The sequence below is a fragment of the Atta colombica genome, unplaced genomic scaffold (genome assembly GCF_001594045.1).
Source record: "Atta colombica isolate Treedump-2 unplaced genomic scaffold, Acol1.0 scaffold47, whole genome shotgun sequence".
Taxonomy (NCBI): domain Eukaryota; kingdom Metazoa; phylum Arthropoda; class Insecta; order Hymenoptera; family Formicidae; genus Atta; species Atta colombica.
This window is the reverse complement of record NW_017259536.1, coordinates 2,444,401-2,470,041: the sequence shown is the minus strand read 5'-3', so window position 1 is coordinate 2,470,041 and position 25,641 is coordinate 2,444,401. Positions and strand designations below refer to the sequence as shown.

The 25,641-nt window shown below is 37.3% G+C and overlaps 1 protein-coding gene across 1 annotated transcript in view; it reads right to left on the bottom strand.

The window, feature by feature from the left end:
* Positions 1-25,641, bottom strand: part of LOC108691448 — an 83,386-nt gene that overhangs the window by 9,285 nt on the left and 48,460 nt on the right. Inside the window, exons 3-6 of the mRNA XM_018199200.1 lie at positions 22,541-22,660; positions 17,509-17,644; positions 4,123-5,048; positions 2,104-3,700 (exon numbers count right to left, since the gene is read on the bottom strand). Of these exons, the coding sequence (XP_018054689.1) occupies positions 2,104-3,700; positions 4,123-5,048; positions 17,509-17,644; positions 22,541-22,660 (2,779 nt within the window). The remainder of the gene's footprint in view (positions 1-2,103; positions 3,701-4,122; positions 5,049-17,508; positions 17,645-22,540; positions 22,661-25,641) is intronic.

The following is a 25,641-nucleotide window of genomic DNA, read 5'->3' as shown; positions in this document are numbered from 1 at the left end:
AAGTTCTTGATTCTATAAAAGATTTAATTAATTTATTATATTAAATTATATATTAAATTATAATACTTTTTTAAAAATTAAAAACTAAATAAAGAAAGCCTAATCAATGTTATTCATGCGTAAATTATTGTGTTTAATAACAAATTTAAATTTATATAGTTTATCTTCTGTAGACTTGTTTAAAGGATGAAGAGAAATTTACGTTCCTTTAGAGAGATTGTTAATAATTTTTTTAAATTATTAACCTTTTTACGATATATTGCATAACGATGAAAAAGGAATATTAATTCGTTCCACAATTGCGTAATTTGTCCCTTGCTCGACGAAACCTGCAAGTGATAATCGTCTGCGCTTTAAATCACCCAGGCAACGACGCAAAAGCGAGTGGCGTACTTTAGAGCCCCGAGCGAAGGCCGTAATTGATTAAATAAATCCGCGTCGACGTATTTCACGGCGTGAGGAATCACTCGTTGTACGATCGTCGTCGTCCACATGTTCTTCCAGGCGAGAAAAAAAACAGTTCCCAAAGACCCGTAAAACTTCCAGGCAAAACGGATTTACCGGGCATTCCGTGCCTTTATTGGCATTCGACCGACGATAAAAATAGTTGCTCACTCTGTTCTCGTCGCCCACGTTCCTTTTCTCACCCACCTCATCCCGGTAGGTCTATACATCAGCGCACGTAAACCCAAGCCTGCTCAAGCCTACCCCTCGTGTACTAGCATTTACCATCGTCCCCCGCAGATCGACGTCACCGCAGGTTGCGGCTCCCTCGGCCGTAGGCGGTATGCAGCGCGAGAGAACGCTGCGTGGCTCTCGCATTAGAGCTTTCGCAATTTGGGAACTCGGAGGGTAGACGATGTGCGTTCAAAGTCCCATCAGGTTGGACGATACAGCTTCGGGGGGTTAACAGGAGAGGGTGCCCGGTATGATGGCAGCGACGGTGGTGGCTTAATCACCCGACTAATTCCGAACGTTTCGTAGTGCACTTGCATTGGGCCAAATTCACTCGCTAGCGATAAATTATTGATGTCCTATGATTCGTACTATTAATGTGATCTAAATTACACGCTGGCGGTTACTTCTATAGCACTTGATAAATTGCAGTTGCCGAACATCGATCCATAATTATTGCTCGTTCCCGAATTATAGCTATGAGTCATTATACATACAAATGCCATACAATGTTTATCTATAACATGTTTACCTATAATATAATTTCATTATATAATAATAAATGAGGGTTTAATATTCAAATAACCTACATGGATAAATTACTTAATACTTTGACATACATTTGACAAATTATATTACCAATTATCAATATTTATTCAACTATTAATGCTGTGTAGTAAATTAATACGAATATTCGAGATGCGAAATTTATTAATATTTGTGGCAAAATTATTAGAAACTGTAGAGTTTCACCATAATTTTAAATAGTTTTGCTACAATTTCTAATAATCATTTCGTGTCTCTAATAATTCATTTCCTTGAAAGAATAATAAACTAGAAGAAATGATATATTATAATTAAAAAATAATATATTATATTAAAATATGTATTCAAGGATGCATTAAAGGATAGTCATTAATACATGGTTGACAAAGAGGCATGTGTGTTTATAGTGAATATCCAACCGTTGGGAGCAACTAAGTGAAGCTTAACGATGTTAGCTGTTGTCTGGAAGGTTCATAACGATCAGCATCAAATTACGGTAGCCCCTCTGCCCTGATGAGTACTTAGTTTACCTCGAGGTGTCGAAAGTACGGTTTTTATTGATTTAATGGCTAGACGGTCGATTAAAAAGAAAGATAAATTCAAATACTCTCATGGCTTTCCCTTTACGTTAATTATCTTTAAAAAATACTTGATTATTTAAAAAAAAAACAATACTCATCGCATTTATATGTATAGTTTAAAATACATAAAAAATAAAACACAGAAAAAAGTATTTGAAGAATGTAATCATATTAATAGTGATTATATATTTATATATTCATTATATATGTATATATTCATTTATTATTAATATTTAGTAAAACTTCTATTTTTAGAGTTACGATATAAAATATAAAAATATGTAAACTAGAGAGAACTTACCAAATAAAAGAGGCGGCTCCACATCGCGTACCGAGAGACTGGACGACGCCTGAGATGCACTGGATTCAGTACTCTGAGTACATCTGAGACGTTTCCTGAGTTTTGGCATATCAAAGGGTAGATCTCTTAGGTCTACACTGGTCGCACTTCCGGATGTAGTGGCATCTTGTTGCATTAGCAACCGTCTTCTACGTAGCTTCGGCATGTCGAAAGGTAGATCCGAGAGTTCTGGCTCATTGTCGACGAAATTAATATTGTCAAGCTGCGGCTTTAACAAATGAAACCCAAAAGGTTTGCACTTGATGCCAGCGCGAGATTCAATGGATATACCGCTGTCTGAACCCTGGATCTCCGCGTCGCCCGACGACGATGACTGCAAAGCAAGATTAATAAGATTCTTATTCTGCGGCGTTCGCCGCTTCTTAAAAGACATGTCCATAGGCGAAGTGACTGTATTCGTGTTGCCTGAAGTGACGTTATTCTCCGCGGTGATGTTCTCTTCAGGCGAGGCTTTCTGTGAGTTATTGTTGCGATTGTTGTCGGAAGTTTCCGAGGCCGGCTCTTGAGACGACTTGTCGGAGATTGGCGAGAGGATGTGCAACTTGGTGGCGTGATGATTTAGAAAGCCAGGTAGCGACGGCTGTTGATGGTGATGGTAGCAATTGGTACCGCCGCTGTCGGAACTGTGGGAGCTTAGTGATCTGGTGCTGTGCCGACTGTCAGAGCTGCTAGTTGATCTATTGCCCTCGCTAGTGCTACTTCTGATGGACTCCATGCTACCGCCACTGCTGCTGGTCGCCATGCTCTCCGTGCTGGAGTAACCAATGCGACGCCTCGAAGTACGTAACTTGAACTCTAAAAGGCCAGCGTCTCTTCGCGGTCGCACAAGATCGCTCTCTGCTTCATGAGGCCTACCCTTGAACTCCATTATCGGCCTGTTCTCGCGGATCAGACTACGTGGCCGTTGTCTCTCCTCCCGGGGCCTGTCCTTGAACTCTAGTATGAGCTCCTTATCAAATCGCCGGCCCTGCGAAGAATCAATGTTCTCCTGAATAAAGGTCTTTGGCCGACTTTTGATTTCAAGAATGCTGCCCTCGCTGCTCTGCGGTGATTCTTTAGCGCGCAACAACGATTTCACCGGTAATCTCATGTCCTTCAAGCGAGGATGATCTTGCTGCGAAGGTAAATTTGGCGCGCTGCGAATATTCAACAGCAAATGATCTCGGTTTCCGTGAAATTTCGCAGGCAAGGGTGCGGTCGACGGTGGTGACGGTGTATAATCACGTGCTGGTAATCTCGGCGATCCAGTTTTCTCGTCGCTCGAATTAATCTGGAGGGACTCGATATCTTGGGACAAAGTTGATATATTGTCGGACTGTTGTTGCGATTGTTGTTGCTGCTGCTGCTGTTGCTGCTGCTGTTGCTGTTGCTGCTGTAGGCGGCTCGGAATCGGTTTTGGGCGGAGAAGTACGACTTTACGTCTATCTTTGTTTGACTGCGATTGGCCAGCGTAAGGAAGCGACTGCTGATGTTGTTGCTTCGACGTATCCGTTGACGAACTCGTTCTACTCACTGGCGCGGTATTACCACTTCGTATCTGCGTTTTATTTTATTTTATTTAAAACTTGCTTTTTACACAAAAAGAATGGATTTGCTTAAATATCAACAAAAATTAGATTACAACTCTAAAAATAATTTTGTTTTTTGGATTATCAAAATAATAATATAGAACGCTGAAACGGATTGCTAGAATATTAAAACGTTTTGCAGCATTGTTATCGATATCTAATTAAATTTTTTAATACTTTAATAAAACCGTTATTTTCGTATGCAAATAGAATATAATAATAGTATTTCTATAATTTTCATTTGAATACTGAATAGAACAAAATTCAGCGAAATATGTTATTTAAGAACAAAAAGACAGAAAATGGAAATAATAGCTTGCAAATAAATAAAAAATCTTTAGCTGAGCATTTAACTCAGTATCAAAGTTGATAATAAAATCAACATACATACCTGGGAATGCAGTACCGCATGATTAGTGACTCGATCGAGATCGTCAAGATCATCGTCGGAACGATTGACCTTGCAGTCGAAGGCCGTTTCGTAAAGGTGACGTTGCCTAGCCATCCCTTCTTCGTCCTCTTCCTCAGGCTCCGCGTCCTCCTCGTCCCCCTCTTCTCCCTCGTCCTCACCCTCCACGTCGTCCTCGTTCTCAATAAGTATCAGCTGCGGGTCTATCCTCCGCGTACGTCGTAGCTTGCGCACTTGATGCCGCGCCCCTTGCGGCTGCCGTCGGTCTAGCTCATCCTCCTCCTCTTCAGGCGATGCGACGCAGGTACAAACGGTGGTAGGCAGATCATGGCTCAACAGCCTATGAGGAGGCATGAGGGTATGATCCCACTCGGTGATGATGCACGACGAGAGGATCTCGTTTCTGCCTGGAACACCATGCTCGTTCCCCGATGTGGGGCTCACTAGATCCTGACTGCGATAATGCGACGATAATGGCGGCGGTGGATACTGCTGTTGTGCTTGTTGATGATGCCGTGGCTGAGATGAATACGATCCTCCATCCCCCGCTACCGAGTTTCTTTTGGGTAAACCGGGTGTGCGCGAACGCTCGTCTGGTACATCGAGACTGACGCTCTTACGATATTTATTTGGCTGCGATTTGGACTGTTGCTCCGGTATCTTAAAAAGATCGCCGTAATAATATGGCGATGGATGACGCACGGGTTGAGCAGACTCGGTCGGAGATTGATCAGTGAGATGTACTAAAGCGACGCAGTCTACAAGCAGACCATCGGTTGAAGTTAAAGTGTCCCTGTCCGCTGATGGAGCTCTGGCTGAGGAAGCATAGACACTATTCTTTCGTTTTCTAACGATCACTGCTCGCCCATCTTCGTCGTCCTCGCAGGACGAACCAGATGCTGAAGGATCTGTAGATTGTTTAAAATAGAACGATAATTATAAAATGTTATTACTTCTTATTAACTTTAATCGATATTCACTAATCTAGCACTCGAATATTTCTTTAACTACACTGAATTAAAACTGTATGTAAATACAATAAAATATTTATTGAATTGATGAAAATTGATCCAATGAATTCCCATAATGAATTTAGGTTATAAAATTATTACTAGAATTTATTGCAAAAATGAATGATAGTTATATATAAATGAATCCCATTATTGTATCAATGAATTAATTCATATTAAGTCGGACATTGATTAACGATCATTCATTGGATCAAAAATGAGCAAAATTTTTTTCAGTGCACGTTATAATAAAGAATTGTTTGTAATAAATATTTTTCACAACCTTATATAATTTTAATTTACATAAGATACATCTTATTCCTCGTACTTTGTCTTTCAAAATAAAAAAAATTGTTTAATTACATTAATTTTAAATAATATTAATTTAAAGGATCTACGAATACTGATTAGGACATGGATTAGAATTAATGAAAGCGTTAGTAATAACAAGTTACAAACATAATTTGTATAATTCTTGTATAATTTAATAATGCTATTTATGAAAAGATAATTTTGACTCGTCTAACTTTTAAATATCGAGACAGAAATGACAAAGAGCTCATTGATCATGAATGCAAAGATTCAGAAGATTTATGCGTAAAGTGATGTTCTAGCCATATAAAGCTCACTTTCGAGAACCCTAAAAAACGGCGCGAAATTTTCATAATCGTCCTGTAAAGGAAGTACGGGGGAGTTGGTCCGCCGAAGAAAGAGAACGAAGCTTACGGGGAAAGCAAAATTGCCTTGAAATGGCAGCCTTATCTCCTTAAAAATCACTTCCTCCGTCCATAGGATATTACCGTAATGGTCCCTGGCTTCCTTGCCTGACGTCCTATCCTCCATCCCATATCTTGTTCAACCACCCCTTTCAGCCTCTTTGTATTCGTCGACCCGTTCGAGTATCATCTAATGCTTCTTTAGACCTTACGATCGTGTCACGACCATTCGCGGTAGCAACGAGAGAAAGGGAAAGCAAAACCGAGCAGATGGAGGAGACACAAAATTACGCGGACACCCGGTACATTATATAAGCAAGGTACACATGCGGAATAGACGAAAGGACTGAAGATAATGGGCACATTATGCTCGACCAGAGAGGGTTCCATCGAAATCCTTCCTCGTTCCCTCCTTTCTTATGAAGATGGCAAGAACGAGATGCGTCATAAACCACGTTGGTTGCTGCTTTTGACAGGGATCGTCACGGATATACGGACGAACTTGCCAAACGAGAAAAAAAAAATTATTATCGGAAGCCGCTCTGGTCCATCGCATCGTCCAGCCAGTACTGCTGCACCAGACACAAAGGCTCGCAGCATCAGGATGCGGATATCGATCGCTTAGAGTGCAATAGACGGTCTTTGTACGTCTCTTTGTCGCCAAGTAATTTGTTTTTGATCGATCTCCGCACACAATGTGAGTAATCATATCGCGCGCGCGTCAAATGCACATTGTACAATGTACATTGTACAATGTACAATATAGTTATTTAACGATGTGGATTACGGAATGGCTTTGAACATTTATCTTACCGTTTACTATGCTCAATTTATTAATATCCGCTGTTTATTTAATAGAAGCTTCGCTAACTCAATTTTTTCAGATAATATCATTAATATTCTATATTAATTTTTATTATCCTAAAAGATGGAAACAGAAACTCGCGTTACGGTATTTGCGCTGACTATCAATAAAACTTTTACATTTCTTTTTATATTAATTAATCATAATTAATCATAATTTGTAAACATAATATTTATGTTAATAAACATTATTTGTGTCATAATATAATATTTATAACATTATTTTCCTTTTCAAGCATGTTTTAAAATACTCCAATTTTACTCATTGAAATAATTATAATTTTTGTAACTAACTATTATGACATATCTTTTTTTTAAATTAATTTCCTATTTCTGTAACGATATTTATTTTCATTTTTTGATTGTATTTTCATAAAGATATGATTTTTTGAATAAAACTTTTTTACACTTTTTTCAGAAACTCTTGCTACGTTATAACTTTTGATACTATTATCAAAAACTTTTCTTCATTTATAGATTTATATTCTATATAGTTTAGCATGTTCTCATTTTAAAGAATCAATTAAAATCCCTTAAATTTATGGAAAATACGGCAAAAAAAGTTTGGAGTCTAAAATATTCGTTCTGTGTAAATTAGGATGATTCGGATATTGTTGTAGTAGTTGAAATATTAAAGATATTAGTTAGCATGCGACTATAATACAATACATCTTTTGTAATTGTCAGATGTACACACGATTAAATATATTTTAATAATTTCAAGTTTATTAAATTTAATATAGAAAATTATGTAGAGTTAGTTAAATAAATATCACACTAAATTTATAAATAAATTCAGAAATACCGACGAGTATAATAGAATATAGATTTACTTTATATTATTATGCCATGGTATTGGTCAGGTAAAATCACTATGGGATTCATAACGCGGCAGGATATCCCCAATTTCCTGCGTATTTCACTATCACGAGAGGGTTTAAACTTCATTTTCCATGGTCAAATACAAAGGAATGGCGCGACTGGGGGATTCGTAAAGCACGAAATGGGGAATTAATTTCTGGACAATGATTCCGACAAATTATCGCACTATCCGCCTGTCGCCATAAAATGGGGACGAACCGCGTGCGATTCCATTTTATCTTCTCCTTCGAACTCGCGGCACATTCTTGGCAGCGGGTGACAAACGGTGAAGAAGCCCCGAATACGAGAAGCTGCAGAAGAAATGGTCCCTACGAAACCAGACGTTGTCTACGTATTCAAACTTTCACAAAGGGGCAGGAAGGCGACTGATGACCCATCCCCTTCGCGAGGATGAAAAACGGGAACGTGGATCCATTACCTTTTCTTTTCACCTGAAACTACTTTTCTACCAACTTTGTTCGGCAAAACTTTTCACCGTTAAACTTTTAAATATTCAAAAAGATGCGGTGTGCGCAAGATTAGACAGAACACCGATCCGCAGAATTAATGATAAAAATACAATACTGGATGTTGCAACATCAGAGCGGAATGCTAACGAGGAAAACGCAATATTGTTTTGCGCAGTTGGTGATGTAATATCACGATAAAATTATATCAGAGAAACGTGCTGAGAGATAGGGGAACTCAATCCTCGAGAAACAAAAAACAAGATAAAGAAAATTCCTGTGGAAGTGAGATCGAAGAAAACATGAATATGTATTTGCATCTGTTTCCTTCGTGCAAACTCAAGCAAGATGTAGAATTAAGTCTCGGAAAAGTAAACATATTAAAATATTGCAATAAGCAAAAAAACGTTATTTATGTTTATTAGTATAATATTTGAAGCAATTTACAATTTCAATTTATTTTGAATAAAAAATAAAACTGAAACCTCTTTGTCTTAAAAAATTGAAATATAAAGTGACTACTCGTAATTTTTTTTTTACTTTTTATTATGGTATGGAGGACACACAAAAATTACATTTCAAGGCTGCTCTACATACCAATTGCATCGCCCTCTCGCGTCGTTATTATTCGTTTGCAAACGAGAAATATTGCAATGGACAATATGACCTTTCGTTAAATGTACACGCAAACATACATATATACAAAAGCATGCTGGCGTGTCGCCAAATTGCAGTGATATTGATTAACAATCAATAATCTAATTTGTGAAATTTCTGTCAAGGATCGACTGTATGGAAGAGAGAAAAGCGAACTAGAAGGTTGATGATCGAGCAGTTCGATTAAATTGGACTGAATTACATATATTGGTCGAAAAATATTGGCCGCTCTTGTGTGACGTAAATGAATTTTTTTAATTGATGAATAAAATATTCGATAGTGAGTTCAAATATCTATCTACAACTGGCATACCTATGTAAATATACTATTTATAGTGATATGATTACGTGTCAGATGCTTTTCCTAAATAATTGTTGAGATTTTATTGAAGATTATATATTATACATTATGATATATATTTTATATAATATATAATTAAATAAGTTTAGAGTAAGCAAAAATAAGTCTATGTAAAATGGAGCTGACAGTGAAAAATCCGTTGACGGATTCATGAATAAATGGCTAATTATTGTATATAACGGGACATGTAGATGAGTCAGTAACGGATACTACATGCGAATGAGTGATCGAGTGACAGAAAATGAAAGAGGGTACATGTATGCAGAGTTAGGGGCGACGATACATCGGGAGTAGGCAATGCCTACCCTAATGAATCTATTACGGCCAGTGAGCGACAACCCTCGCCTAGCAATCACTACAGATAACACGAAACACTGTCGCATGCATCCTGTTTACATGAGTGTGTAGATAACGAAGATGAACATTCGAGACGATCTATTTTGGATTTATAATGCATGGGATCTACGTGCGAACTAGATGAGAAGGCAAAAAAAAAAAACTAGCGCAAGAGAGTGTCTGCCTCGATTAAGGTCAGATAACGATATTGCAATCAATTTTTCATTAGGAACAGTTCGTCAAGGCCATGGAATGTAATCCATAATAGCTCGCTATTAAAAATCGTTTATAAACCTCATAATGTTATACAGCTCATTTTAATATCTGCCAAATCATCTAGGCATAAAAATAAAAATAATTTTATATCACTTAATAAAAAAATTACATTAAATAATATAAATTTAAATTATAATATAAATTCTAAAATTTAATTAATAATAATATAAATATTAATTAAAATTTGGAGTTTACCATTTAAAGTTACATATAATTATTATTTGAAGCTACGTATCATATAATTATATTTGTGCAAATCACAATAATTATATAATATATTATACTTCGAGAAGAGATCATTTCAGCAAATACTATATCCATCTCAGCATGTTGTTAACACAAAGCTCTAGCTATTGCAACAGTATTTTATCTGGGATTAGATTCTCAATTATATGATAATCCGGAACACATAACTTCATCTTGACCGCAGTGGTCGCAACGCCTGTTTATACAATCTTTCATTTCTTCTACGATTGACGGTTAGAGGTAGGATAAAATTCTGGGGAAATTTCTATATAAGAAAGACTGTAACGTAAGCTCGGAACCACTTCGCTCGGCATTTTATTAGATATTTTCCCCGTAACGTGACCGAGGTGGTGATAGTGTGTCTGCGGGATATGTGAATCGTGGGATTGTATCGTCTTTCAGACGGAAGAGAAAGAAAGAAGAAGAAGTAGGAAGATATAAGATGGCAACGCAATTGCCCAACCTCGGACGATATCGCTAGTCAACGTTCAGGAGGATCTTCGGGGCATCTTACGAAGCAGCTAAAGATTACGGGCCAAGCCGAGCAGCGACAAAACGAAAGCCAATCTCGGTTATTGGCTCCGTCGCGCCAGGATCCACGGTTACGATCACGAGATTGGCCAAAGTATCTCGTGCAAAATGTGTCAGCCGTGTCGAGAGAGAGAGAGAGAGAGAGAGAGAGAGAGAGAGAGAGAGAGAGGATCGTAGAAGGATAACGTTTAGTCGCACGAAGATGAATATAAACCGAAGATCCGAAGATTATCAAACACACCCAGAAAATTGAGCTGATGAACATTATGACGAATTATTCCTATCTATCGTTGTTATGCAAAATAACTCGAACTAATCAATTAATATCGTCTGTAATCTCGTATTATTCAACGTAATGTATGATGGAAGCAAAGATTGTAGACAGAGAATGACGACAGAGAATTCTGTAATATCGATATTTCTTCTTTATAAAATATATTTTCCTTGAATATCTCCCTTTTTATTATGCCCTCCAGTCATCTTTTTGAAGCAAGAAAGAGTTACTAACAAGCCAAAGTTATCAGGGTCACAACAACAATTACAAGCTAAAGACTACAAAGAAAAAGAAATATTGGAAAGAGAAGCGATCCACTTTGAAGAGAATCTATCTGTTTTTTATTTGAAATTTGCTACAAACATTCTCGAACATATATGCATAGTACGAGATGATTGAAGCAACGACTGATTACGAAGGCCTTTTAGAGCATCGCTTCATCGCGATGTCTTTTGATTACTGTTTCGTATAAAGCTGTCCATTGATGAAACTGACAGCTTTGAACTAAAAGGATATGTTTCTACTCATGAATTAAGTGTGTCGCTCGCTTTAATAATTTCGCATAAATATTAGATAATTATCACAGTTGAGCTGAGATCTAATTGATCAAAAGCTTTCCTTAAGAAAGATATCTATTGATCTCAGAATATCTTCTATAAAGAGCAGCACAAATTTTCTTTTTTCTCTCCCTTTAGTCGACGATAGAATATACAGAAAACCCTAAAATGCAGTTCTAAATTCCATGAACATATCTAAGATTTTAATCAAAGAGCAAAAATTTTTTCACACAAAAAACTTGTTAAAATACTTATATTAAAACTAGTTTTCGAGAATCTTCAATAAACTTTTTTGCGAATAATGCATGGATTACAAATTGGGCATTTAATTTTTCGTAAGAATAATTTTCATAATTTAATTATTTTTTCTTGCTAAAATTTAGAGGAACAAACACCCTCTCCCTTGTCTCCTCTGCCCATCCCTTGAGTATGCCCATGTTAAATCCCCTTCACGCTTCGACTGATCTTGGCGATTTCGCTCCTCGTAAAATTTAAAAGCGATTGTGCGAATGCAGCTCTGAGTCGTTAGCTCCAATTGATTTTATTACCAATAAAATCAATGTTTAGGTTCACTGGAAAGGGTTTTGCGGCGGCAAAAAGGGGGTGCGAGGCACAAAGCTGTCGATCACGGGGGCAACGCGACACATGGATTATTCGCTTTCCTGTCAGTAGACATTGCACAATTGAAATCTACGTCGGTGATCACACGCGGGCACAATCGTTTGCGGCGGAAAGGGTTGGATTCGACGAAGGTAAACCGAGAGAGTTTCGAACGTGTTCCGAAACCTACCCGCCGATTTCGTGCATTTGCCAATCGTGCGTATCTCAACCCCTTTATGGACTCTTCGAATTAATCATGTCGCGAGTTTACTTTTGCTTCAAATTCAATCTTACGTTCCGCTGCTCACTGCGGCTCATCGAGTTAACGAGAAATCTCGTATTCGTTTTCAAATCGTACCATGCAATTTTGATTACAATCAAGACTCGCGATACCATTTGATGTACTTGATTCTATCTTTACAGAAATTTTACTCGAGATTTACTCGCTTCGAAAATTGGAATTAAATTAAAAAATTATAGCAGGTGATATTTCGCAATAAACCCGATCTACAATTGCATAAATGTAGTTGTAAATAGTTGTAAAATGTTAAAGATAAATGATTGTAAAATTATAAAGCGAAGTTTTAACCTACTATTCCTGGTTGTAAAGCGTGTAAAAGACGATTCCTTTGTCAACTTTATCTTTCATGATTGCGACTGCGTAAAACGTAAGAGTGAATCAATCAGAGTGCTGTCACGTATCTATATCGTTATCATCCTTTTCATCTCAATGTATGAAAAGGAATGCGAAGTATTCTTTTCATCTTTTATTGAGTTCATTTTATGATATATTATTTGACGAGTTTATTATACTATAAATATATTATATTACGAATATGAAACATAGAAAAAGTGTTGTGAGTAATGTTCAATTGAAGATGAAAGTTCGTTGAATCTTTACTCGATTATAGATCAATATGTTGTACAATATGTTACTGCTACTCTCATAATCTTACGTCTACATTTACGGAATTGTAGATCGGGGTTTATGCTTATAAATCAATTTTGAATATTATAATACGACTTCTCACCGTTAAAATTCTCTCACTGTGCTAATCTCGGGGGTCACGAGATCTCACCGGAAATTTCAGTAGTTTATATGGTAAGATAGGCGATCTTGAACAGCTACGAACGTTTCTTGCATGATGCGAAAGCATCTGACACAGAGATTAAGCCAAGCGCGCGCGAAATTGTCTCGCAACGATATGCAAATCGTGGCATAAATGCTAATTGTAATTGCCCATGAAATGAATTCAAGGGCTCCCTCCTGGCGAAGGGTTCGGCTTCGTAGCTTAGCACCGACCTTTGCCCTTCAAGTCTGCCGAGTATGTCGAGTGACAAAACTGCGTGTGTTGTTTTTAAAATTTTGCATCGATATAAAACCGGATAAGTAACAATGTTATTCATTCCTTTCATAATGAACAAAGAAAATTTTTACAAACATTCTTTTACATTCTTTTTTCAGCATATAATTTTATCAAAAACTTGGAAATATTATTCACATACGAATCTCGTTAACCACTTTTTATTCACCCTACATTCAGCATGAACTGAAAGGTTCAATTGCTCAAAGAGAAAGCTAAAACAGTCAATCGAGGGATTCGGATTTACGGTAAACGAAACGAAATGATATGATTAGGACGTTAATTCGTGTCCCGGTACATATTGCTAACGAGAATAGAACGCAGTGAGTCAGTTTCGGATAAAATCTAATAATCTTTTTAACAGAGGTTTCAAATGATTTTTTCTGACAAAAATCGTGTAGTAAAACTGAAGGCTTTGACGTCAATTCAACCATGTCAATATTGCACGGCGCGTCCCTCGATACCGCTATATGCGATAAACTTTCCATCTTGCCATAGCGATATGCGAATTTAGCTCGCAAAATTGTTCGGAGAATAAGCTCTTGTCTTCAGATCTAAGCACGTACTTATCGTCGGACGAATCGAAATTATGCTGATGACAGTTTGTAAATGATCTAGTTTACGACGCGAGAAAGTGAGGAATATGGCATATCCGAAAATAAGATGGAAAGAGAAACGGCGATGGAAAGAGAAAGAGACGGGGAGACAGAACAAAGAATAGATGACAACGGAGGCATAAGGACTGAAGGATCTTATTAACTATTCATTTTCATAGAGATCAGATTTTCAAGTTGTTTACGTGAAGTATGGAAACTGGTGGAGATTGAATGTTCTCGAGTATGCTTAATTGTTATTATATGAGTGCATATTGTATTTAGCTGGATAATGAAATTAATCCCCTTCAGGAGCTCATATATGTGCGAGTATGAAATTGGCAATCCTAGCTACTCAAAATCAGAGCCTGATTTTGCCTGAGAGTATAATCAGGCTATTTTGATCTTCTGGGGATACAAAGGAGGAGACCATATATATTACGTTTATTTATATCACATATATAAATTGCATTAGTCTAATTATTTCAAAAAATATGGAAAATTTATTATAATATTACAATTTTTATTATAATATTACAAAATATCATTAAAGCTTACGTATGCAGATTATTCAAACAAATAGAAGAAAAAAGATTGCGTCAAGCAGTGTTACAATGAAAAGTCTGCGGCTTTAACTTAGTATTCTGCACACGAATATAAATTTCCGCTAACAAATATATGTGCGGCAGCTTTTGAACAGCGTTTGATGAACACCAGGCCCGCCTTCTCCCACTCGGACGACGGACGCAAACCGACGGTCGGATTGACATTTGCATACGATGGACCCGCACAGGCGTTAACTGCTCGGGGATGCGGAATGAGCTACAAGTCACCTGGTACCAGTAATTGAAATGAGGGTAACTTTGAAGAGGGGTCGCACGAACAAACGAGGAGCCTAAAAGTTCTTTTCGTGACACATCGTACATTCGCGTGATATTAAACGTAATTAAAATTATGGTAGGTTTCTTTAAAACAAATTTAATTAATATCAATTGGAAGAAGGCAGAATACATGAATTTTCCAGAATTGCCATTACTGGATTAAATAATTATGGAACGCTCAGTATAGTAATTTATTCCATATTTTCTTCATAACGTGATTAAATATTTTTAAACATTTAAAAAATAATCTCATTTGACGAAAGAAATTTTTGCTTTTAGTTTGCCATAAGTCATTAGCAGTACAATGTGCCGTATTTGATTTGTCTCACAACAAAGTGGGTACTTCAGAGAAAGACGAGAAAAATCTGTCGAGAGGGCTGACTGTGAAACACGGTTTATAAGTAGAATGGCGCTGGAAAATGCGGTAGCGAGCAGGCACACAATTTGAAATACCCCTTGAAACTTTACGGACTATGAAAGCGGAATGAAAACGGGCAGGCAATACTACGGGTGGTTCGGCGGTGCAGGGATGAGAAGTTTAATTAAATATCACACGACATATTATGGTAGACGGGGCACCGCGCATGGTGTCGATGGCAAGTAAGGTCGTCGGGGACAGCCCGCGAGACCGAAAAGTTTGTACCAACAAGCGTAAACCAAGCTTGTAGTAACGAACAACGGGAACACTACGTCGCTACCACCGGAAGTTAACGGAGGGCGGCGAACCGTCCAGACATTTCAGCATCATCGGTACCCTTTTATAAAGCGGCCAGTCTGAAAATTCCATTCGGCTCACCCTCGCGCGCACTTCCCTTATATTCACCCCCCATCGTCGCGACTGCTGATTCAATTCTCACGAAAGGAACGGCATTCCTCGAATGGCAAGGACGACAATTTACTTTTAATCTTATAATGCCCCCGTCGAAAGCCTTGCTGTGGAGATTTTGTCGTGAGACGATGAAAGAACCGTTATGAAACAAATTTTCCATAAATGTAGATGCTTTGGTTGATGCAGGACTAACTTGGGACAGCATGTACTTTTGTTAACTTCAATCTTAGTATCCATGAGTTTCTAAAGAAAGTTTCAATTTTAAATTTTCTTTAATGACTCATGGATGGATATCACGATTAAATTTAACAAAAGTACATGCTGTTTCAAGTTACCTGCACTATCCTAAGTCACCTATATTTGTGATAAGTATATCAATAACAAAGAAAACTAAGACGAGATGAGGAAATATTGATACCGAGATTTAGTTTCAACAAAAACAGATGATTAATGCAATCTCCTTGTCTCAATAAACTGATATTCTCGTTTCTCAAGATTCCTGAATTTCATCTTGAGAATATCGACTATCTCGTTTCATTTATTTATATAACTAGGCAACAAATTATATAATTATAACTATCATAAAAACTGAAAATCTATAGTGCACGTAAACTATAGATTTTCTGTATTGGCAATAAATTTTAAAACACAGCCAAAGATGTCGAGACGAGAAAAATATGACACATAAAATATGACACATAAAAATGACACATAATAATCTCGGAAATGTTTCTTTGAAATGTATCACTAACCTATCGTAAGAGAACAAAATAGCACATGTAATACATTTAGTAATATTATCGTGTCTAGGAAAATACACGGGGAAAGGTCGTATATCTCTCCTGTCCTGACCGAAGGAAGCAAATCTTTGCACAGGCCTCATGTTGATCCTTGCCACATTCACAATGACTTGCGAATTAAAAGCCCATGAATATGGTAAGGATGTAAATTCCGCCAGTGTTTACTCGGGATCAGTGTTACACGGCAATCTGCATACTCGAGTGTCGGGTACGCTCGATGAGGGTTGCGAATCAGGTTCGTATCGTACATACGGGACAATCGTGCAGAGTTAATCACAACCCACAGCATTCCTTCGTGAAGATACAACACGGCAAGAATTTAATCCGCAGCTCTTGCTAGCGTCTCAAAGTTTCCGCGCTGCTCAAGACCGTGTGAAGATACGAGAGTTTCTAATCCCCATCAATTTTGCAATCGAATCGGCGAGTATCATCCACTGCGAAAAAGAGATGATCCCCTATTTCGACCAACCCTGTCGATTAATCCGTTAGCCGCTCGCGACCAACCTGTGCGTACCGTTCAATTATCGAGGGGTTCTTCTCCCTCTCTTACCCGACGCTAACTGAGTTGTTACCTCGATAATTCGTACGTCGTAGTATCGGCCGTAACCCGGCGGCTCGCCACATTAATTTGCGGCCTAGCATGAGAATTTCCGCTTAACTGCGTTATCCCGGAACTTATCGCACACCGTCAGTGATCAATCAATGTAGATTCCGAACATTTCACCAATATTCAACGCCACGGAAGTACGTCTCATGCTTCGAATACCGCAATTAATTTATCGTTATTATTTTATTACTATATATGTTTAGTATTATATTTAAATATATTGTAATATAATTAAAAATAATCTGAGATATTAATATAATAATAGTATAATTAAAAATATTTTAGTGTATCATATTTAATTATATCGATATTGTTAATAATAAAATAAAAAAGTGCAATTTTAATATTTAAATTTTTTCTTTATATTCAATGGAGAGCTACAGATTTCTTGTTAGATACTCCTGACATCTATTTTGTATCTCAAAACAGAGGAATGCTATTTATATGTCCGTCCAATATGCAACAACTATTATAGTATATTTAGTTAGAATTAAATCCTTCATTTCATTCATAATGTCGATTTAAAGAAAAGACCCACCTGTGTATGGTCGACAATAGTTGCGATTTTCTCTGCTGTAAATCGTCGGCAAGGACGACTCCGTTCCTGGTTCCACATACGCTTTGCTCTTGCTGTCTCTAGGGTCGCTGTATTGTTCCACAATCTCGATTTCCGCCTGCAAACAAAACACAAATTGTTTCCTTCCATTTTCACTCGAGAGAGATTCCGTATGTACATCTTCGCATCTGAAACAGCGATCGATCTGGCATCTCCATTAGAGAATACAGTTCTCTTCCTTAATATATGGCTTGTAATGACATAGGATAGACGGTATATCAAACGAGAAAATTACTGTAACAATATTAATTTGGCAAGGTGGTATTTTCCTCGACGTTCTCGCGGGACAGTAATACTCAACTTTGTCCCAGGAGAGAATATCTTTGAGAAGGATTATCGTCAGAGATAGCTACGCTTGAATTTACACGGCAACTTGATGCCATTTTCTGGTCCTGAATGCAGCCAATTGCGGTAATACGTTGGCCGGGACTCGAGGGGACACGCTTCCAGCCATCCCCTAAATGATGATCGTTATTTCGAGAGAAAACAACTGCGGCAACAATTCATTTCCGCTAGCACGTGTGTCTCGGTGAATTAAACGTAGCGCTCAAATAATCAGCCAGCTGACGATGAACATTAATATCCTGCTAGTACACGTATAAAGATTGAGCTTGAAGGTGGAATATTTTTTAGTACGACTATAATATAAAGCGAATTGCTTGTCATGTTTGTCTTAACAATTTTAACCTAAAGGAACGAACGGAAAAAATAAATTTCTCTCGACTGAATTCAATCGACGAACGAGGCAGGGTTTCTCGTATTTCCTGCGGAAATCACTCGGTTTCACTGCGATTATACGATCGGTGCTTTGCCGATATTAATGATAATAATGATAATAAAAATAACGATCTATCTTTTCTGGAGAGTAAATGACGAAAAGTTCAGATCTTCAGCACTGGATAAAAAAGAATCCATCAATGAAAGCTTTCTTCTTTTCTCTCTCTCTCTCTCTCTCTCTCTCTCTCTCTCTCTCTCTCTCTCTCTCTCTCTCTCTCTCTCTCTCTCTCTCGGTTTTAACATTATATTATTTAACATTATTTCGATTAGGGAAGCGTAGTAAAAGAAGAAATAATATGGTGCATAAGAAAGCCCAGCAAGGCGAGACGAGCAGACATTCCAGCAATGTAAGACGAAAGTAAGAATGAGAAGGTGATGGAGGGAAGACAAGTAGCCTTAAATGGAAAGAGCCCAAAATTGGAATTCTCCTGCCAAAGTTGAACGCTATGCCTCCAGGGGCTGTTTCGAAGACGAAGTCGATTGCTTCCAACCATCTTACCTACCAGCTCGTTCCCTCTACCGTCGCACGAGCCCTTCTCCGTGAAACGTATAAATTTGTGGATGTTTATACGGAAATTACGGGAACGATTCCGCAAGCTCTATGGAGGTCGGTTATCGCAAATCCGATGACGAACGGGCTGACTCGACTTTCCGCGAAGCGCGAACGCGTTCGCCAAATCCTATGCCGATGGTTGCGAAAACGATTACGCAGGGTTATAGGCATGCAACACCGACAAGAAATCGAATTGCCATTCGACAAGTGAAAACGCGCGGATTTAGCGGTGCCTCGTTAAGCGGGTAAAGTAAATCTGTAAAGCTGTCGTGGTGTTGGCGGTGGAAGAGCTATGGCAAATAATAAACACACACAGTGTCCCAAGTTGCTCGAATTTCCCTCCGTGTGTAAACTGTTTGACCACTTTGAGGATTGCATCGAATGTAATGGCACTGAATGCAATGCAAATAATATGCATCACACCCTATCATATTCAGTTGTTAATACTGTCCGATTTATCGAGGGTTTTAATCCGATTACTTGGTCAGTGCGTTATAATTTGGCGTAATTATTGGCTGATCTAATCGTGTGATTTTATTGTATTTATGAGTCTACATGGCGAAACGAAATTTTCACCATTGTCTGCATTCGCTTTTGTGATCACAGAATTTCTAAACGTCACTTGCCTTTGTTTAATATTTGATAAACAAAAGAGATAAAATAATGCTCTAACCGCAAAAAGCAAACGCAGCTAATTGTATTTTGTTAATTTCTTCAGATCTAATTTTGGAATGTTAAACAAATTTTTAATTTATTCAACGGCTTTGAAATTTAATAAAGAATTTATACTAAAAAGATTTTTTTTCAAAATTTTGACTATAATTCCAAAATATGTTACACATGTAATGTCAAATGATATCGATAGAATTAAATAATTTATATGGATATCTTCAAATACGATGCATATTATATTTAAAAAAATTAATAATGCATTTTAAAGAAAGATTATTGGCAAAACAAAAAAAAACTTTGGACATAAAATAAATTAATAATTTAGTTCTTTCTAATTATGTATATTAATTATAGTTCCACTAAATTTAATTATTATAAATACAAAAAAAAATAAAATCTGTTTCCAAAAACAACTTATCAAAAAGTTTCAGAGATATAAATATTAATATCGTAGCGTTGTAAAGAGCTATATTAATGGCGACTAGTGATATAGTTCATAACATAAATAACGCCTTACACAGAATGGCACTCTCGAGGAAACGTTACATCAGTGATGTCGATCGCTCTTAATTTTGTAAAACGAGTCAGTATTTCTACAGTATCCGCAATAATACAAGACATCATTAACAATATGCAGATAATGGCGTCAGGTGAAGCGGAGATAACAAGAAAAATGAGCGATGCAAGATAAGACTCACGTAAAAGCGCTTTTTAGCGGCAAGAGTATCAATCACTCTCGCTCTCGGACGAGGGATATCGCACAAAGAGCTTGACATCGAGCATTTTCCTCACGAAGCCAATTTTTTCGGAATTCTTGCAGAAAGACATGTCCCTCTAAATTAGTCAGGAATTAATTATGTTCACTTTTCAATGTAATTTTCCTCGCCGTGAGTTAATCGCTTTCGTGAATTCGACCTGGTACAAATGGCGAAGAGTCCCCCTGAGCATTTTGTTAATATACGCTCTGCGTTTATCGAAAAATAAATTGATCGTCTCTCAAATTGATTGAAACATAATCAAGAAAATTGCAAATCAAAGTTTGTGGACCAACGAACAAAATGTCAAAATCATGTATAACTACAACTCTCGAAAGATACGTTTACTAAAGTTTTACACCCCCAAGCTCTTTGTTATAGTGATAAATGCGAGCAACACCAGTGCTCGATCTCACGCATAAAATAAAGCGCTAAAGTATTAAGTAGGGCTTACGAGCACGACTCATAACGATTCACCCTCTCGAGTCAAGTGGCACCCGCTTTCCGTCTTTGTCATACTCCCCCTTGCGACGCTCGCGGGGGTTGTCGGTGACAACGAAGCGAAGGAAACTTTTGTTCGGCGCACTCAGGTGTCGTCCCTTTTCTGCGAGATTTCTTTCTTTTTCTTTTATAAACTCCCTTGCGACGGTCGCGCGGCGCGGTCCTCGTTTCCGTTTATTTGTATAGTAATCAGACGCCGAGCTGACGGTAACGAATTAAATTTTTTCGAATTAACATATCAAATATGGTTATGAATAAAAAAAGTAATAATGCGCGTGATATAATGTATAAAATAAACATAAGATCAAATGCAAGAACAGAAATTTTAAAAATATATTTTATATATTTGTAAAAACTATAGATATTTATATAAAAACTTTAATTTAAAAGAAACTATAAGTTTCTTTGCTAGTCGCTGAAAAAATTATTAAATAACTATTCATAATTATTAATTCGCAGATGTGTGTGAATCTGATAATTATAAAATTAAATAATCTAGAAGATTAATTGCACAAATTGCAGAATATGTTCACTTTCATGTGTTATAATGCTCTATTTCTTGGTGAGAAAACCGCAAAGCATGATATTTCAAGCATATTTTCGTGAACCGCGAGAAAGCGAAGCTGTACTGCCAAAGCGTTTAGGCGAAGAGCTTGAGGCAACTCCAGACACCAAAAATTGAGTGGTGGAACAATTATAAGCAACGCCGGAAGTCACCGGTCTCTCCACCCAGCCAACGATGCTTCTCGTTTCTTTCGTTGTTACCATCTCTCACACTCTCCAACACGCTTCATCCAATGCCCTTTGCGCTACACTGTGCCCGGCGGGTATTTTGTCACCACTGTAATTATATTTCTCCCTTCGACTGATTCCCCAGCCGTCAGCGTTATGAAAATATCAATACTATCGTTAGCACAGTTGTAGGAAATGACGTCATGCGCACATTATGTGCAGAGGACGAGACAGTCGAGGATCGTGTGAGTATAGGTGTTTACTTTGAAATCTTATGCTGACTCTAATGCAACATAAACACTTTATTTTCGCAACATTCATGAATTTTTTTCATTAATTAGATTCAATCAAGGCATTTATTTTTATAATATTTTCTTAATAAAGACAAAACTTGCAAGATATTATTGACAACGTATACTTCATATGCAAATTATGCAAAACTTATTCAAAGGATTTTGTTTTCTTGTGGAAATATTGTAACCCCCTGACCTTTTTTGATTCACTGCACGTCGCGGGAGGAAAATATCGATAAACTTTTTGGACTGGGAACGTGCCACAATGGGGACGCGTGAACGTGTAACGGTGTAAGCGTGTTTGCTTAACGCAAAATTCATTGAACTGTGAATACAGATAAAAGCGCGACTGTGGTGTGGAATAAAGTTTTATCATAACCGCAATAATGTCGCACTGCGTAAAAGCATTATTCTAAAGTTATATATTGCCGCCATGTCTAATCTCTTAATTAAATTTTTCATGCAAAGTGCTGAATATATATACTATTGTTTCATAACTGAACCACATAATATATCACGAATAATAGTAAGATTTAGGAATAAATCTGTTAAATTTACAAAGTAAAATAAATTACCTATTTATTACAAGTATTATAATTGTTCTATATTTAAAAAATAAGCTATAAATATAATTTAATTTAAAATCTTTATAACAGTGTTGAATTACTTACATTCTCTACAGTAGGACTAGGTAGCGTCCATTGCACTGTGGACGTTGCAGCTGCAGCGCTCGCAGGACGTCTCTTGTTCACAAAGTCGACAGGTAGACTGTAATCGTCGCACAACGATACCTGCAAGCACAAACGGGAGAAAATGATATACATCGTGCTCGCTATTACCATTTCCCATTAACTACTCCACCCAATGAAAATTTTCTCTCGAACTTTCATCGCTCTTCGTGTCCCTACTCTTAATAGAGTTTCAAAGTTGTAAGGAATGACTTTCATCAAATGACGCGAACTCCGATAACTGAAAAACTTCGCCCATGCTCTTTAAATCTGCATCACAAACTCATGCAGGGCTGATTTTTAATCTTTTATTAGATGCATAAAGAATAGTTATCTTCACGTAATTAATAGTATAGTATATAACGCAATAATAATGTATATACATATTATTATAGCACATTGTAATGTTGAATTGTTATATTCTTGTAACACTCAGTCTTCCGAAGAATAAAACCAATTAACTTTTATTTGAATCCTTGGAATGACTAAAGCAAGCCAGTCATTGTTCTTGCTAGTTACCTTCGACACTATTAAAGCACGCACTTTCTCCGTGTAGGAAGAGAAAATACGCGAAATGTTGCTGAAAAAGTGAAGAATAACCGGCATGAAAATCCGGAGAAGTATCCGACGTCGAACAGCAGAGGATTTCTACCACTCGACAAATCGCAGGGTAAAAGTACCCTAAATCTCCTCCGCGTCCTAAAATCCCCGTCGATGCTGACTGGACCAGCTCATCAGCAATATTTACTGTCTGACGAGAGAATCGATCTATCGATGCGTAAATGCCTTGTTCCATCCGATGTGCGCGAGAACCGAAAGCGCGACCACAGTCTACGTCTATGCATTGCATATAAATCGAGACAATCGCTGATCCCCGGGGGCGGCTTATCGCGTCGGAGACCCCAGAAGGGGTGGCGGAGTCCACGGGGATGCTTGGCTTGCGGAGGGAGTTTTGCGCGAGAACTCTGCATGCAAATGATCTGCGTTTATTGTGAAAAGAGAGCGCCGTATGAATATGTGAAATGGAAACAAAAAAGATATAGAGAAAAAGAGAGAGATGAACAGTCGAAGGACAAAGAAGGAAATGGAATGAGGAACAACCGATTCGCGGAAAAGTGGAAATGGCTACGGAGATATCGAGAAATGACGCAACTAGCATTTAGTGGCGGAGAGAACTGCGTAGGAAATCGATTCGCAGAGAGATATGCCGAAGTATGCAAGTTAAAACAATTGATAAGTTACTTTATACATTTTCTTTTTTTTATATTTTTTTAATCTGATTATACAAAAATTATACAGATTATACGCGTAATTTCTCTGAGAATTCTTTGTATTATATTAAACTGCTTAACTTAATCCTTTAAAAGTTTTATTAAGGAAATAGCATACTGATGTATACAATACAATTCGATTATATAACCGATTAACTGATTATATAACCGATATAACTTTCATAAGAATGAATATATTGTAAAATTTTTTTTCAATCGAATCAGACATTAAGTTGAATATTAAAGAATATAATTAATGAACATGACAGTATCAAGCAATTATATGTATCTTTATTAATAAAAAAATTATAAATAATGAAAAAAGTATTGAAAAAAAACTAAGTATGTCATATTGAAAAGACGTTTAAAGCGTAAATAGACCTCACACTAATTATATAGAAAATTGGATTCCGATAAAATAAGTTAATATTTCACATATAATACAGCTTATGTAATAAGCAAAAGATAGACAAGGCTCAATAACGGGTAATTTTTTAATTATGGTGTATCAAAGATGCTCAATGAACATAAGTTTTTTCAAATCTTTGATACATAATAGCTTAAAAATTACCTTTAATGAAGTCTTGTATTTATATGACTTATTTATCACATTATAAGTTACATTATATGTGAAAACTAATTTATTTCACCGGGACTTAATTTTTCATATAATTAATGCAAAGCCTTTTAGCATTAGTTGTAGTTAACAGTAGTGCTGGAGCGCGTTTGGTCAGACAATAACGCCATTAGGCAAGTAGGCAAGTAGGCTCGAAGCGATGGTATTCATAGAAGAGCTTATCATTCATTTACTGTTGTTAAGTCATGTAATTGTCGCTAAGCAGTGTAGTTTTACGTACTTTATCGGCTTCAGGGTAAGCACCTACCCTTAACTGAACCGCGATCGTTAGCACCGTTGAGGAAGCCAAGTGCGAACTAGGCCGGCTCGAGAGTGAGTTCGAGGAAATCTGAGAGCACTGTCAATGAGAATCCATGTAACTGAGATTCATGTTTCACGTTGTTTTAGACATTATCCGTTCATCGATAATATTGCTGTATGCATCTCTATATTGTCATACATTTAATTTTGATATATTAGTGAGCAGTATGAATGTTGATTCCACAGTGAAAAGAGCTTTTTAAATCCATATATAATTTTTATTCCATCCAGACTAATAAATTATTCATGAAATATTAAAATATGATGCGTGACTCGTACGCACCTAGCCGATGCGACTATAAATCACAACGCGCGTAATCCTTAAAGTTTGCCGAAATAGATATTTTCGCGGTGATCCCAGGGTGTCTCCCAAAATGATTTGTTTTCCCGTAAATCTTCGACGCCGCGTGAATTCTCCAAGCGCTTGCTATTGAGTGAGGTCAAAAGCTCTCTTCGTGAACCGACATTTATAAAGTGCCTATTTGCGTTCTGTTTACCATGCTTCTGAAGAAATGTTGCACAGTATCGTTATACGAGAGTAAATGCAAGTTCGCGTTCTCCCACAGCGATATTTCGCGTGGCCGAGATTAAGCCGGAATATTTAGCAAATGTTTCGCATAAATCAAAGCAGCGCAATATGTTCCGAGTTCGAAGCTATGTAAATTCATGGTAATACCGCTGGCCACCCTGCAGAGAGTTTCGATTCGCGAAGTACCGAGAGGGGGTAAAGAGCATGTAGGGGGAACAAAACTCGTGAGTTGGAGCATAGAAAGGAGCAGGGAAAGTCCAAAAGGAGGGATAGAGAGAAAGATAGAAAGTGAAAGATGAGGAGAGAA